The 16,085-nt window shown below is 38.7% G+C and overlaps 1 protein-coding gene across 3 annotated transcripts in view; it reads left to right on the top strand.

Annotated features, from left to right (window-relative positions):
- Window positions 1-210: 210 nt before the first annotated feature.
- The window catches only part of MEIS2 (Meis homeobox 2), a 189,587-nt gene continuing 173,712 nt past the window's right edge, over window positions 211-16,085 (top strand). Inside the window, exons 1-6 of one of the 3 annotated variants that reach the window (XM_082275577.1) lie at window positions 211-1,085; window positions 2,083-2,312; window positions 3,738-3,879; window positions 6,130-6,180; window positions 8,325-8,375; window positions 10,391-10,540. In XM_082275577.1, the coding sequence (XP_082131703.1) occupies window positions 1,074-1,085; window positions 2,083-2,312; window positions 3,738-3,879; window positions 6,130-6,180; window positions 8,325-8,375; window positions 10,391-10,540 (636 nt within the window). In that variant the 5' untranslated portion in view covers window positions 211-1,073. Of the gene's footprint in view, window positions 1,086-1,335; window positions 1,566-2,082; window positions 2,313-3,737; window positions 3,880-6,129; window positions 6,181-8,324; window positions 8,376-10,390; window positions 10,541-16,085 lie in introns of those variants that run through there. The other 2 variants (XM_082275576.1, XM_082275575.1) reach the window with 2 other exon arrangements.

Below are 16,085 nucleotides of genomic sequence, written 5' to 3'. Positions count from 1 at the left end.
GCATGCAATGCAGGGGATGGATGTGGAGTGGAATAAGCCTGGCTGTGACTGGGATAATGAGGGTTCAGGCTTGGCTGCTGGAAGGATGGCCTGTAGATGTGGCCTCCCTCCCCCTTCCCTGCCTCCTTCCACTCCTGATTGCACGGCGCCCATCCTAGTCTCTGCCTCCTCCATGTGTCTGTGCGGTAGGACTGGCTCTGGCTCCCTCTACTTCCGGGTTCCGTCATTTTCATTCTCCCGCCGATCAGCTCCACAAACTGAGCCTCTTGTATAAGCCAGCAGCAGCCAACCTGCCAGCAGTCACTCATCTGCCAGAGACAGGCTGCAAAATCCCCTCCACCCAGCTCCTCACTCCCTGCACACCCAAGCACTTTGGACTTTTTTTATTGCTTTTACTTTGTTACTAAAAGAGATTTTTGTATTTATTTGATTTTTTTTTCTTGGTGTTTTTTTTTTAGTCATTTTGGATCCTGATTTTTTTTTTCACGTGTCATTGGGGGAAAAAAAAATAAAAGAGACAGAGATCTGTAGGGAGCTGTCAAGAGGAGTTACAGAAAGATAGAAGCATCAGAGAGAGAGAGAGAAGGGGCTGGAAGATTCGCTGCTCATCTTCATCACGATCACCACCATCATCTTCCTCCTCCTCTCTCTCCTGCCACCATCCCTCATTCAGCACCTTGACATGCTCTGCCTCTGATTGACATCTGAAGTGGCGGAGCGCCATGAGAGTCCCCAGCCTGGGTACATGTGGCTCTGCCCTGAACTCCTAAACTTGGGACACTTCGCCACTCATCGCTGCGGACCACAAAGAAGACCTTTGTAGCCGATCTCATTAGACAAGGAGAGTTTGGCCTTCCCGTGCAGCATGCTTGTATGATTGTCGGGCTCTCGTGTTGCCGGAGCCGGGGAGAGGAAGAAGAAGAAGAAGGAGATTTTCTGGATCGCAGAAAGAAACAAGAGAAACAATTTGTCCGTTTTCCCCCCTCACCCCCCCACCCCTGGCCCCCTTTTCCCTTCCCAGCAGCCCGGGACACGGAGACAGCACTATAGGGCGCACACACAGGCGTTTATTGATGGCGCAAAGGGTAGGTTTAAATGCCCTGACATACAGCAGCGCAAGGCTTGCATGGGGGGTACGCTGAGCCAGGGGTGGGGGTGACATTTAGGATTCAGGATGTATATATGTGTGTGTTAATAAAGGATGGATATGAGTGATCAGTGCTTTGTGTGTCTCCTGCACGCCTCTCTCCTCTCTGTCTCTGACACATACACACCTCTCTCTCTCTCTCTCTCTCTCTCTCTCTCTCTCTCCCTCTCTCTCTCTCTCCCTCTCTCTTCTCTCTCTCTTCTTTCTCTCTCAGTAGTCAGTGTTTTCTCTTCCTGCTGCCCTGCTTCCTCATGTCAGTCCTATCCTCCAGCTTGATTTTTGCAGCTTTTCCTCGCAGTCACCGTCCTTCCATCTGCCCATGTTCTAGTTCCTCGGCGAAGAGCTTGCACTTCTTTTTTGTTCTTTTGTATATTTTTGGATGAGCAGTAAAGAGCACGCACACGCCTCAATGTTCCTGGTAACTCTTCAGCCTCTTCCAGTCTGGACACCTATTTATTTATTTATTTATTTATTGCCCTGGACTTTTCCCAATCAACACTTTTTCTTTTTTTGTGCTCACCTTTTTATCTCTTCATCGCATTGTTATTTTTTTTTTCTATTTTTTATTTATTTATTTATTGCCCTGGACTTTTCCCAGTCAACACTTTTTTTCTTGTGCTCACCTTTTTATCTCTTTATCGCATTGTTATTTTTTTTTCTATTTTTTATTTATTTATTTTTTATTTTTTTTTATGCTTATTTCTCTTCATTGACAGGCCTCTCACAATCAATGCTTTTAGTTTGTCTCTTTATCTCACACTATTTTTTTTTTTTTTTTATTATTATTATTATTAATATTATTCCTGGCCAGGCCTCTCACGCTCGTAGCTTTTAGATTGCCTTTCACAATTTTCTTCCTTTTTTTTTTTTTTTGTTTCTGTTTTTGTATTTTCTGTCTTTTCTTTCTAATTCTTTGTCTTTCTTTTCTCTGGCAGTACGATGAGTTACCGCACTATGCCATGGACGGAGTGGGGGTGCCAACCTCCATGTATGGTGACCCACATGCCCCCCGACCTATCCCACCGGTACACCACTTAAACCACGGACCCCCTTTACATGCCAGCCAGCACTATGGGACTCATGCCCCCCACCCCAATGTTATGCCCACCAGCATGGGGTCTGCTGTCAACGATGCCCTTAAACGGGACAAAGATGCCATTTATGGGTAGGTACTTGCTGAAATCGGGCGGCATGTTGGCAAGAGCATAGTCAGATCGATGCTTCTATATACACATATCAGATAAGTGCATACAGATCAGATCGGTGCCCACTATACATACACATAGCAGATAGGTATAGCCATCACAGGTCGGTGTCCTTTATACACACAAATGACCGATAAATATAGTCATCCCGGTGCCCCCTAAACACATGTCAGATAAGTATAGTCAGATCAGATCGGTGCCCCCCATATACATATATGTCAGATATGTATAATCAGATTAATGCCCACTATATACACACATGTCAGATAAGTATAATCAGATCGGTGCCCCCCATATACACATATATCAGATAGGTATAATCAGATTGGTGCCCACTATATACACACATGTCAGATAAATATAATCAGATCGATGCCCCCCATATACACATGTGTCAGATAGGTATAATCAGATTGGTGCCCACTATAGACACACATGTCAGATAAGTTTAGTCAGATCAGTTCAGTGCCCCAAATATACACACATGTCAGATAAGTAGTCAGATCAGATCGGTGCCCCTTATATGCACACATGTCGGATAAATATAGACACCCAAGTGCCCCTAAACACGTCAGATAAGTATAGTCAGATAAGTGCCTCCTATATATACACATGTCAGTTAAGTATACTCAGATTAGATCGGTGTCTCTATATACACATACATGCCAGATTAGATCGGTGCCCCCTATATACAAACTTGTCAAAATGGTATAATCAGATCGGTGCCCCTATATACAAACTTGTCAAAATGATATATAATCAGATCGGTGCCCCCTATATACACACATGTCAGATAGGTATAATCAAATCGGTGCCCCCTATATACACACATGTCAGATAGGTATAATCAGATCGGTGCCCCCTATATACACACATGTCAGATAAACATCTCCCCCATGGAATGATCAGGACTGATAAGGGACAGGGAAGGCAGCAATTCAGCTTCCCAGCCATGAGCCGGGCCTGATAATTCCCTGCAAAACATTGCAACTTCATTAGAGCCACTCAGGATTCCTAATACCGACCAATTAAGGATTAAAGGAGCAAATAAAGAGAGGATTAAAAATCAGCTTGTTGCTATGCACAGCAAAACTGCAAATCCTTTATTCAGCAGACACAAATTGTCATATGATCATTAAGATTTCACATGTGCCGTTCTGCTGGAGCGGGGATTATGTCCAGGACCCCTATTTATTTCTACATTCTGATAATTCCCGGATTCTCACACTCTCTCCCTAAACTTACAATGACAGTAAAAATAATCAACGCCAATTTACCAAAATGTATTGTGATTTTTTTTAGTTTTTTACATAATGTAGTTGTATCATAAAATGTCTGTTGTGATGTTGGTTTATTGATGGTGGTTTGTTATGGGGTCCGCACAGACACCCCCTCTTCCCTCTTCTAGCTCTGGTCTTTGAGAAATGTGAACTGGCGACGTGTACCCCGCGGGAGCCGGGAGTAGCAGGAGGGGATGTGTGCTCGTCCGATTCCTTTAATGAAGACATCGCTGTATTCGCCAAACAGGTCAATCACCTAGCCAACTATTCACCCCGGCCCGCTGGATGCTTGTCTTATATCCCCTTTATTTATGGATGCTTGTATTTTATCCCTTGTATTACATGGTGATTCTATTATATACCCCTACATTACTGGGTGCTTGTAAAATATTCCCATATTACTGGGTGCTTGTATTATATTCCCCCCTATTACTAGGTGCTTATATTATATACCCCCATTACCGGGTGCTTGTATTATATTCCCCCTATTACTAGGTGCTTGTATTATATACCCCCATTATTAGGTGCTTGTATTATATACCCCCCTATTACTAGGTGCTTGTATTATATACCCCCATTATTAGGTGCTTGTATTATATACCCCCCTATTACTAGGTGCTTGTATTATATACCCCCATTATTAGGTGCTTGTATTATATACCCCCCTATTACTAGGTGCTTGTATTATATTCCCCCTATTACTAGGTGCTTGTATTATATACCCCCATTATTAGGTGCTTGTATTATATACCCCCATTATTAGGTGCTTGTATTATATTCACCCATTACTGGGTGATTGCAATTATATTCCCCCATTACTGGGTGCTTGTATTATATTCCTCCCCTATTACTAGGTGCTTGTATTATATTCCCCCCTATTACTAGGTGCTTGTATTATATACCCCCATTACTGGGTGCTTGTATTATATACCCCCATTATTAGGTGCTTGTATTATATTCACCCATTACTGGGTGCTTGCAATTATATTCCCCCATTACTGGGTGCTTGTATTATATTCCTCCCCTATTAGGTGCTTTTATTATATCCCCCCATATTACTAGGTCCTTGTATTATATTCCCCCCTATTACTAGGTCCTTGTATTATATACCCCCATTACTGGGTGCTTGTATTATACTCCCCCATTACTGGGTACTTGTATTATATTCCCCTATTGCTGGGTGCTTGCAGTGTGTCCCTTCTATTACTGTATGATTGTATGATATCCCCTTTATTGCTGGATGCTCCTAATATAATCCCTTCTATTAATGAATGCTTGTATTATATCCCTCCTAATACTGGGTGCTTGTATTATATCTCCCCTATTACTGGGAATGGGTGCCTGTATTAAATCCCTTCTATTAAAGGATGCTTGTATTATATCCCCCCTATTACTTGGTGGCTGTATTAAATCCCTCCTTTTAACTTATGCTTGTATTTTATTCCATCGTTTATTGGGTGCTTTCACTGTATCCCCTTTATTACTGGGTGATTGTATTATATCCCCTTTATTATTGGGGTCTTGTATTATAGCCCCTTTATTACTGGGTTCTTGTATTATATTTCTTCTAATAATGGATAATTGTATCATATCCCCTTTTAACTGCTTGCTTGTATTATAACCCTATCTATTAATGCATGCCTGTATTAGATCCCCATTATTACCAGATTCTTGCATTATATTATTTATATTCATGGATGCTTATTTTACTTTTCTTAATGCACGCTTTTCTCATATTCCCAGTATTCCTGATGTATTATACCCTTTTTATTATCGGTTGTTTTTACTACAGTATATTCTCTATATTACGGGATACTTGTATTATACCCCCTTTATTGCATTGTTGAAATATCCCTTTTTTTCGGTGGATTCTTAAATGTTATCCCTTCTAATACTGGATGCGTGTGTTATATCTTTTCTAGAAGTATTATACCCCTTCTATCACTGGATATTTGCATTATATCCATTATTACTGATTGCTTTATTATATCCCTTTATTGCTGAATGCTTGTATTATCCCTTCTATAGTATCGCCACTAACTGGATACAAGTAATATATGCCAATAATTACTCCATCACTCGGTCTTTCCATCATATAAGCCGCGCATATTTACTACAAATGTAAGCGTTACATTATTTCAAATGTAACTGTAATTCGTGTCTAAAGAATTAAAAATAAATGAAGAATATATAGCGCCATAGGAAGATAAGGAAAGAATGGTGGTGTAATTAGTGTTTTGGAGTAAGATATATAAAGTGCGATATATAGTATATGTGTGGAGAAATATATAGCCACGCATTTCTTCCTCAATATTCATATACAAATTTATTTTAGAAAAAAAATATATAATGCATAAATCTATAAATACTGCTAAATGATGTAGGAATGTAACTGTACATCTGTAAATGTGTTCAGTAATTTCATATTTATCTACATTCAGTTTGGCGATGTGTCCACAGACGGCTGGGTAGTAACCTGTGATTATGTTGTCCCCAGGTCAGGGCAGAGAAGCCCCTTTTCTCCTCCAACCCAGAGCTGGATAACTTGGTGAGTACTCTATATTAGTGTGCAGGACTGTAATGTGTAGCAGTATGTCTACAGTACTGTGTAGTGGTGTTGTATTATTGAGTAGTAGTGTGCAGTGCTTTGTAGTGGTGTTGTAGTAGTTAGTAATGTGCACTACTCTGTAGTGGTGTTGCAGTACTGAGTAGTACTGTGTAGTACTGTGTAGTGGTGTTGTAATAGTTAGTATTTTGCAGTACTGTGTAGTGATGTTATAATACTGAGTTATAGTGTGTAGTACTGTATAGCGGCCTTTTAGTACTATTGTGCAGTACTGTATAGTGGTGTTATAATACTGAGTTGTATTGTGTAGTACTCTGTAGTGGTGTTTCAGTACTAAGTACTAGTGCGCAGCACTGTGTAGTGGTGTAGTAGTTAGTAGTGTTCAGTACTGTGTTATAGTACTGTTATGTTATAGTACTGAGTAGCAGTGTGCAGAATTGTGTAGTGGTGTTGTAGTACTGAGTAGCACTGTGTACTATTGTGGAGTGGTGTTATAGTACTGAGTAGCACTGTGTAGTACTGTGTAGTGGTGTTGTGGTACTGTGTAACAGTGTGTAGTACTGTGTAGTGGTGTTGCAGTACTAAGTAGCAGTGTGCAGTACTGTGTAGTGGTGTTGTAGTACTGAGTAGCACTGTGTAGTACTGTGTAGTGGTGTTGTGGTACTGTGTAGCAGTGTGTAGTGGTTTAGTGGTTAGTAGTGTGTATTGTGTAATGATGTTGCAGTACTGAGTAGCAGTGTGCAGTACTGTGTAGCAGTGTGTAGTACTGTGTAATGATGCTGTATTACTGAGTAGCACTGTTTAGTACTGTGTAGTGGTGTTGTGGTACTGTGTAGCAGTGTGTAGTGGTTTAGTAGTTAGTAGTGTGTGTACTGTGTAATGATGTAGTACTGAGTAGCAGTGTGCAGCACTGTGTAGTGGTGTTGTAATACCATGTAACGTGTGTAGTACTGTGTAGGGGTGTAGTAGTACTGAGTAGTAGTGTGCAGTACTGTGTAGTGGTGTTGTAATACCATGTAACGTGTTTAGTACTGTGTAGGGGTGTAGTAGTACTGAGTAGTAGTGTGCAGTACTGTGTAGTGGTGTTGTAATAGTAAGCATTTTGCAGTACTGTATGGTGATGTTATAATACTGAGTTGTACTGTGTAGTACTGTGTAGTGGTGTTGTAATAGTAAGCATTGTGCAGTACTGTATGGTGATGTTATAATACTGAGTTGTACTGTGTAGTACTGTGTAGTGGTGTTGTAGCACTGAGTAGCAGTTTTTGGGACTGTGAAGTGGTGTTGTAGTAGTGTGTAGTTGTGTTTTAGTAGTGTGTAGTGGTGTTGTAGTAGTTAGTATTGTGCAGTACTGTGTAGTGATGTTATAATACTGAGTTGTATTGTGTAGTACTATGTAGTGGCATTTTAGTACTAGTATTGTGCAGTACTGTGCAGTGGTGTTGTAGTACTGAGTAGCAGTTTTTGGGGGACTGTGAAGTGGTGTTTTAGTAGTGTGTAGTGGTGTTGTAGTAGGAGATTTACTAAAACTTGTGCACACAGAATCTGATGCTGCAGTGCATGGTAGACAATAATTTTCTAGGTTTTATTGTTAAGGCTTAACTGAACAAGCTGAAGTTAGAAACTGATTGGTTACTATGCAGAGCCTCACCAGAGTCTGTGTGCACCACTTTTAGTAAATCTCCCCCAGTATGTAGGGGTATTTTTCCAGCACGGATTGTGTTGTGGGAATGGCAGAAAACAATGGTGCAGGGAGGGAGGCGGTCGGCTCTCTAGAAGTGGACAGGCGGGATTGTCTGTGATTTGGAAATGTGAAAGTGTCACTTGTGTGTCGCTGTCACCTGTGGAGCAGCTTGTTCCTCATGGCAGTGAATTAGCAGGTAGGACATTCATCAGAAATCTCAGGGAGGGGGGAGATCAGAGAGACTGAGCCATGACCGAGGAGTAAACCAAAAGTCTTGATAATTAGTACCCCCCCCCCCCCCTGTCAGGGGCACCGGGGCCTGTCCGAGCTGGGGACCGACTTGGGGCCCCTATGATCTGCCTCACCTCCCATAGACCACACATCATAATCCATCCACAGGGAGACTTTCCTCCCCACAATAACGGCTCTGCTTTCATTGCAGATGATCCAAGCCATCCAAGTCTTGCGGTTTCATCTCTTGGAATTAGAAAAGGTAAATAGATTGTTTTCATTACGGAACACTTGCTTCTGACATTCCGTTTAACGTATGGGGCTTTACAAGGCATGTGCCCTAATGTCATTATATTGTATTTACCGAGAGATCCATCCAAACACCCAGCATGGCCTGATACACAACTGTCTGCTGTCATCCACACACTTCACACCCCGACCAATTCTTCTATTTACTATTCACCTACACATAGATTATACATTGCACCGACAATGCAGCCAGCACACATTAAATATATATATACAGTATATAATGGAGATGAATACTAATCAATACTTTTTGCCTAAGTTGTGGGTGATTTATGTGTATAATATATATATATATATATATATATATATATATATATATATATATATATATATAATTACTGTATATATTTGTGTATATATTTGTGTATATATATATATATATATATATATATATATATATATATATATATATATATATATATATACACACATATACACACACCGTCTTCTGGGTACAATGTATATATTTATTTATAAATATATTTATTTATTTATTTTTAAAGAGTGCTTGTTTTATTTTTCAGTGTACGATATTCATCTCATATACTTTATTATTCCACATAATAAGAATATTAATGCATGGGGTACAGCGGAGATATGACACCACCGTTATCTCTGCCGTCGGGTTCAATTATGCGAATTTCTTGTGGACACTTAATTGAGCGAAACTAATTCGCAGCGCTAAAGCTAATTTGTAATGCAGTTATCTATGAGCGGAATGTGGCACCCAGATGCCCCCAGAGGAGTGTTCCCTTGCCGGGCACTGGAGCCCACTTGCCCCTGGCACATGGATGTGAACCCGGACTGAGGGAATAGATGTGTCCCCTCTTGTGAATACAGAGACATTGGATACAACAAGGCTGTAATGCTGGCACCCATGGGCACGGATGACAATTAGTGGCCCCGGGTATTGGGGAGGGTGGACTGGCAGCTCCAGCCTCTGCTGCCCACACTAGTGTGTTACCATTAATCATGGCCTGCTCCCTGGTCGTTATCCCCAACCCAACTATTCCCTTCAGTTCTGCCCCATCCCAAGTCTTATCACCAATTTTGTCCCTTATGCCAATTTCTGATTGCTTTCTTCTCCCTTTTTACTTATTCATTTTTTTTTCTCTGCCCATAATTTCCTCCATCTCTTATTCTTGCAATTCCCAATTGTATGTATCTTTATTTTCTATTTTTTGTTGTGGCCTCATCTTTTCTTCGATCCTTGTCCCCTTGCTTCTCTTCCCTCATTTCTTCTCTCCTCCTCACTTTCCAAACTGCCTTATCCTTATCTCTCCCCTATCTTCCCTTATCCTTTTTTCTCCTCTGCCCTTACATCTCTTCTATCCCCTCTTACCTCCCCTCCATCTTCCCTTACCCCTACTCTTGCCTTTCCTCACCTTTGTTTATTCTTTATGTCTCCCCTGTCTTCCTTTACCTTTCCTCTGTCTTGCCTTGTCTCTCCTCTGTCTGTCTTTCTTTACGTTTCCTCTGTATCTCTCTTCTGTCTTCCTTTACATTTCCTCTGTCTTGCCTTGTCTCTCCTCTGTCTGTCTTTCGTTACCTTTCCTCTGTATCTCTCCTCTGTCTTCCTTTACCTTTGCTCTCTCTTTACTTTCCTCTGTCTTGCTTTGTCTCTCCTGTTTTCCCTTACCTCTCCTCTGTCTTGTTCTCCCCTCACCTCTTCTGTCTTCCTTTATGTCTCCTCTGTTTCCTCTCCTCTTCTAGCCCCCTTCCCTTACCTCTGTTCTGCCTTTCCTCAGCTCTCCTTCTCCCCTCAGTCCTTTCCTTCTCTCCTCTCCTCCTCTCTACTTGTTGCTGCCCCGGGTCTCCAGAGAATAATATCTGCTGCTACAATTTCTTTATTGTTTCCTTGCCTGCAACTATTACAGTCCTTAATGATAGTTACTCTTGGAGGACACTCTGGCTTGTTACTCTTTCCACCAAAACATCATTGCTTCCCTCTTCCCCCCACCTCCCCAGGTCCACGAATTGTGCGATAATTTCTGCCATCGATACATCAGCTGTTTGAAAGGAAAAATGCCCATAGATTTAGTGATTGATGAGAGGGACGGCAGCTCAAAGTCTGACCACGAAGAACTGTCGGGATCCTCCACAAACCTCGCAGACCACGTGAGTCCCCTCTTCTTTATTACTTCTGGTGGTGGCCTGATGATGATGATGATGATGATGATGATGGTGTGTGCCTGGTGCTATGTACTCCCTGTGCTGATTATATTGTGGTCGGTGATGGTTGGTGGATGTATTCAGGGTTGTTTGTCCTCTCCATGTGTTCTCAGGCTGTGTGTGTACACATCGCAGTGTGTATTGCTGGACACAGTCATGTCTTGTATGTTGGTGCTCAGGGTCTCAGCCCAGCCTGGGCTCTCTACTTTCATTTCTCGCCCTGTTATCCTGTGTTCTGCTGCGGCACATCCCTCAACTATTTGGCTGTAGTGCATATTTCATTTTTGTGTTTTCCCCCTTTGGCGATTTTTTTTATTGGGTACAAGGTACACACCAGGCAGGCGCCCCGAGCCCCTTCTTGTAAAGGATCGTAACATTTAATGAACCAATAATTGACTTTCTATTAGGGAGAGCTGGAGAGAATTATTAACAGCGGTATTAAGGTTAAGCATTGATTTCTAACACTTTAATAATTCGGCACATTAAAAATCAGCCTTTTTATTGAAGGTTTGACAGTAGTCAGCTAGGGACTGGAGTGCTGTGTTCCTCGATCCTTGTTATTCTGGTGTTTCTATGACTGTTTATGGTGCTGTAGTTTATTATTGTTGTCTGTGTTATCACTGCTGTTGTGTTTTGCCATGTGACCTGCACTGTGTAATCCTCCTCACTATAAATAGAAAGTAGACGCTTTTTACTTCCCAGTCTTCTGTCAGTATTAAGTGATTATTTGAAATCAGGCTTGTCTTTGTAATTAACTGTTGGGGTCTCAAGAAGATAAAAAGCCAGAAATATTCATTACACTATTGTATGTTCATCATAATTATCTATTTATATATGTGTGTGTGTGTGTGTGTATATGTGTATATATAATATATATATATATATTTACATAATATATATATATATATATATATATATATACATATATATATATACATATATATATATATATGTATATATATATATACATATATGTGTGTGTAAATCATATATATACATAATATACATATAGATATATATATGTGTGTGTGTGTGTATATATATATATATATATATATAGCCTTTGTAATTAATTGTTGGGTTTTATAGAAGATAAAAAGAGCCTGAAAAAAAATACATAAATATATACATATATATATATATATATATATATATATATATATATATATATATATATATATATATATATATATAATATTATTTCTTTTATTACATTTTATTCTTTTTGTTCCCCATTTGTAAAATAAAAAGTGAACAGAGTTCCAGGACATGTTCCTGCTGTGGTCTGTTTCAGGCCGCTGATTCAGCTCCAAGTTTTTTTTGTTGCCAAAGGTTTTGAGGATTTAGGAAGGGATGAACAATAGACAGGATCTGTATATATACTGCAGTACATGTATACATTCCTCCCCCTCTGTAAAGTACAGCTTCCTTTCCCAGTACAGTCTAAAAGCTCATGTCCCGCTTAGTAGATTACACACCCGGCCTGTTTAGGGTCTGACAGATGGCAACAGCTAAAGCCAATTTACTCTGCTCCTTGGTAATAAGGAACCTTTTTATAGTCCTAGTGAACTGTATGGCTTAGGTGACCGGGTCAGTTTTACATTTTTAAGTTTTAGCAGTATTTTTTTTTTTTTTTTTTTTAATGTGTCAAAATCAATTATAGCAAATACATTTTGTAATTTTTTTTATAAATATATAAATTAGCATAAAAAATAATTTTTAACACTATATATTTGTGTGCATGATTGCAAAGTATTTATTTATATATTTTTTTCAGATATAAGCAATAACACTTTAGCTACTAACAAGTTACTGCTTTCTTTTTTTTTTTTTTTAAAAAAGCAGTTGCCTGAGTAAATGCACGTTCTGTTTTGTCAAGTTCAGAAATGTAAACCATGGAATACATTAAAAGTAAAAATAAACCTTTTTTTATGTAGCTGTTAGCATAAATCCCACCAGTAAATTGTGTAAAAATAAATAGTTTACACAGGTTTCATTACTTTATTTCTCCTATATCTTTTTACTTTCATAATAAGTTTGGCTGCAATGATTGTTTTTTTTATAGATATTTGTTCTGTAAAAAATATAATATATTTAATATTTATTGTGTATATATTTGATGGTAGATAATGATGCATGAAAAAAAAAGGAAAAAAAAAAAAAACTTAAAAGACAATTGCTAGAGATGACATTCATTTTCTTATTTTTTTTTTTTTTTCCCAGTTAAATAACTCAATATATTACAGAAGTACAGTTCTGTGTATGCATAGTTAGTGAGGTTGAAAAAAGACATCAGTCCATCCAGTTAAACCTATGATGTGTGTGTTGCATGTGCATGTGTATACAGCTTCACTGGAATTAGTAATCTGCAGCTACCTGTTACTTTTTCAAGTGATTATATTTGGCTTTCACTTTTTATTTTAATTTTTAGCTTTTTTTTTTCATGTTTTCCTTTTTTTTTGGGGGGGGGGGGGGCAGTAATGAATGAGTATTGCTATACATGGGAATTGAGTATCTCCTGGTTGCTAATTCCTACCACATTTAATTCCACATGAAATCCTGTCAGAGAGGAAAATATGAGAGGTCTTTGGGCACAGTGGATGACTATGATAGATTGGGCTTTGATGCTGGTGTTCTGGTTCTGATATAGTCCTTAGGTACATAGTGTGGCGTAGTGCATAAGCCTTTACAACCTAAGACAAGACTGCTAAATATTATATTTGTGTTATAACTTGAAGCTCAAGGTGATTAATTTTTTATCTACTGTATCATCTTTGCACAGTGACTTCTTATATTGAAGATGTAGTGTGCAAATGTAAAACCAATGTTGTATAAAATCTAAAAAAAAAAAAAATTATAAGTTAAAAAATTAGGTACTGACTGAGAGACAATTACATCCTGTAAATAACAATTTTTCTTATTGAACCAGCCAAAGAATTGACAAATAATTCATTCACTGCTCTGCTAATGCACATTTAACCCCCTATCGGCATAGTCACACATTGCAGTCTCCTCCAATGTAAGGATTCCCATCCTACCTCCCTCTTTATAGTCATGTAAACTCTGATGACATGCTCTTGGTAAATACTGATTGTTCTAAAAGCAAACAATATAATGAAGTTATAAGTGATGCCAGCTTACTTAATCCCACTAACAAACAACTCATAACTATAGTTATCAAAGGATCTGCAGTTGCTGTCATTCATTGTCACAGTTTTACCTAACTGCTTAAAACTGCACTCAGCAAGCAACTATACTGACTTATCTTCACATTCATTCACATGCTCAGCCCAAATATTCCTAAGGCCTGGCTCCAGAATTAACCCTTTATACCACTCTTGGCCACTTGTGCAATTCTCTCATCTTCATCAGGCATACAACATATAAAAGCTGTATCAGTATAGGGTGTTACATCAATGTATTTTTAGGGTATTGGATAACTTACACCTGATCACCAAGTATCAAATATTTAGGAAAGGGATTAACATGCAATATTGATTGTTCAAATAAATGAGGGTTTATTTACCTGCATGTGAAACATATAATTCTTGCTCAGCAAAAACAGTGGCATTTATTGTATTTATATTACATGCTTATTTTAAGCTGTGTATCACTTACAACTCCTTTTCATATGCTGCTTACATTTTAAGATATAGGCATTTAGGTATAGAACCGGTGTATTCCAGGACTATACTAGTACCCCTTTACATTAGACCCGTCTCAGAACTGCCAGATACCCAGTATAGAAGTTCAGTGCAGCCAGATAAACAAAAGCTGATTTCTGATTGGTTGTTCAGGGTAAGAACGTATTGTTAAAATTTGAAATATTGTGTTAAATGACAGTAGATATAGCAAGCCAGTGACAGAATGTCAGTTCTCAGATTATCAGGTATCTGTAGTATGCTGGGACTTGTGGTTTAATACCAGTTTGCAAGTCACAGGTTGTTACTGATATATTGTAAGCATGTAAACACATACTAAGTGTACATACTTTATATTTTCACTAGATTAGAGTTACCCACACAAGGCCACGCAGCAATATTTATATCTGCCTCTCCAACCCTCTTCTATGTTTTGCTGCTTGCTATGTGTTTCATTAAACATGGTCGTGTTCACCGTGGTAGGAGAAGCATTACATGACTTAGTAAGCAAGGGAGTAATCTGATTCATGTTTGAAAATATTTTGAGTCGATTGCACCTGTGTTTTGGGTTTGTGTGGATGTAGTGAACTCTGCATTTTCTAATTCTCCTGAAATAAAGATTTGTGATGTCTTTTATACAATATGACAGCATTATCATTATGGAAGGCTCAATTGATTGCTTATTGTGGGAGCACAGCAACAACGCCACAAGAGGTGCAACTATGAGAGGCCTCTCCACTCATGATAACAATTGTTCCTTCCACTTGGGAGGTTACCTGAGGTCAGCAAGAGCTTGTTTATATGGCTTATATGTGATGAACATTACTACTTTAAACACATTTAGTAGATAAGGGAGCAGAAAATAGAGAGGGGGTGTCTACGTTTCTCTATACCTTCTAGTATGGTGCTGTAAAAAGATGATAATTTCTTTAATTGCTTGTTATTCAAGTAACAAACAGTACTATGGATCAACCACTGCTATGGGATATCCATTAGAATGTTTTGTGAAAAAATTAAAAGTTCACAATCCATTTCTCATGCTTTTCTGATTTGAATATATAGAAGTATTCGGATATATAGAAGTAGATTTGAATATATGTAAAGATTTTGGCTTCCTAAAATAGTTATTGGTCAACAAGAAAAAATAAAAACATAAATACATGACATGCATGTTAATAAATAACAAAACATACATATATGTTGAGTGTGTTGGGATATAGGCAAACTGTGGGTGCTATATATTCATGTATAATGATAATAATAATGATAATAATATTCCACCAAATTACGCAGTTTCACTTTCATTTATTTATTTATTTGTAATTATATGCCACTTTGCCAGCCTGCTATAGCATAGCATGTTTGGGCTGTTGGCTTTCAGGAATCTTATCAGGGCCCAGGAATAGTAAGGGACCGAGGAGCATTTCATTCTTACAGTGCTATGTGTTCACTACTAATATTCAGGCTTAGAGGAGTTAAATTCCCTGACCGTGGCCATATCTGATCACAAGGCTGTGTAAAAATGACTTTTATTAAGTTAAGCCATTCATTCGTTAGTGAAATTGATAATGCCCACCAATTATTTTAATGTTTTTACAAAATGTTTAGCATTTTTTTTTTTGGGGGGGGGGGGGCATTTTACACTAGCTCGGTTAATTTGTGGTCACTTCAAAAACCCAGTGCTTTTTTTCATTCTACTATATCGTTTTAAATTTACGCAACCCCAATTCCGTCTTTCAGATGGCCATTACTTTGCAAATACAGTATGAGGTGTTATTACCTTTTGTAAATCACCTTCCCATTTACAACCATGAGGAATCGATATAAAGGAAGTGCATTGAAATGGTAGA

The sequence above is a fragment of the Pelophylax lessonae genome (genome assembly GCF_965119305.1).
Source record: "Pelophylax lessonae genome assembly, chromosome: 13".
In the NCBI taxonomy this organism is placed as follows: domain Eukaryota; kingdom Metazoa; phylum Chordata; class Amphibia; order Anura; family Ranidae; genus Pelophylax; species Pelophylax lessonae.
The sequence above is the reverse complement of the archived record's forward strand: the minus strand, read 5'-3'. Positions and strand labels throughout refer to the sequence as shown.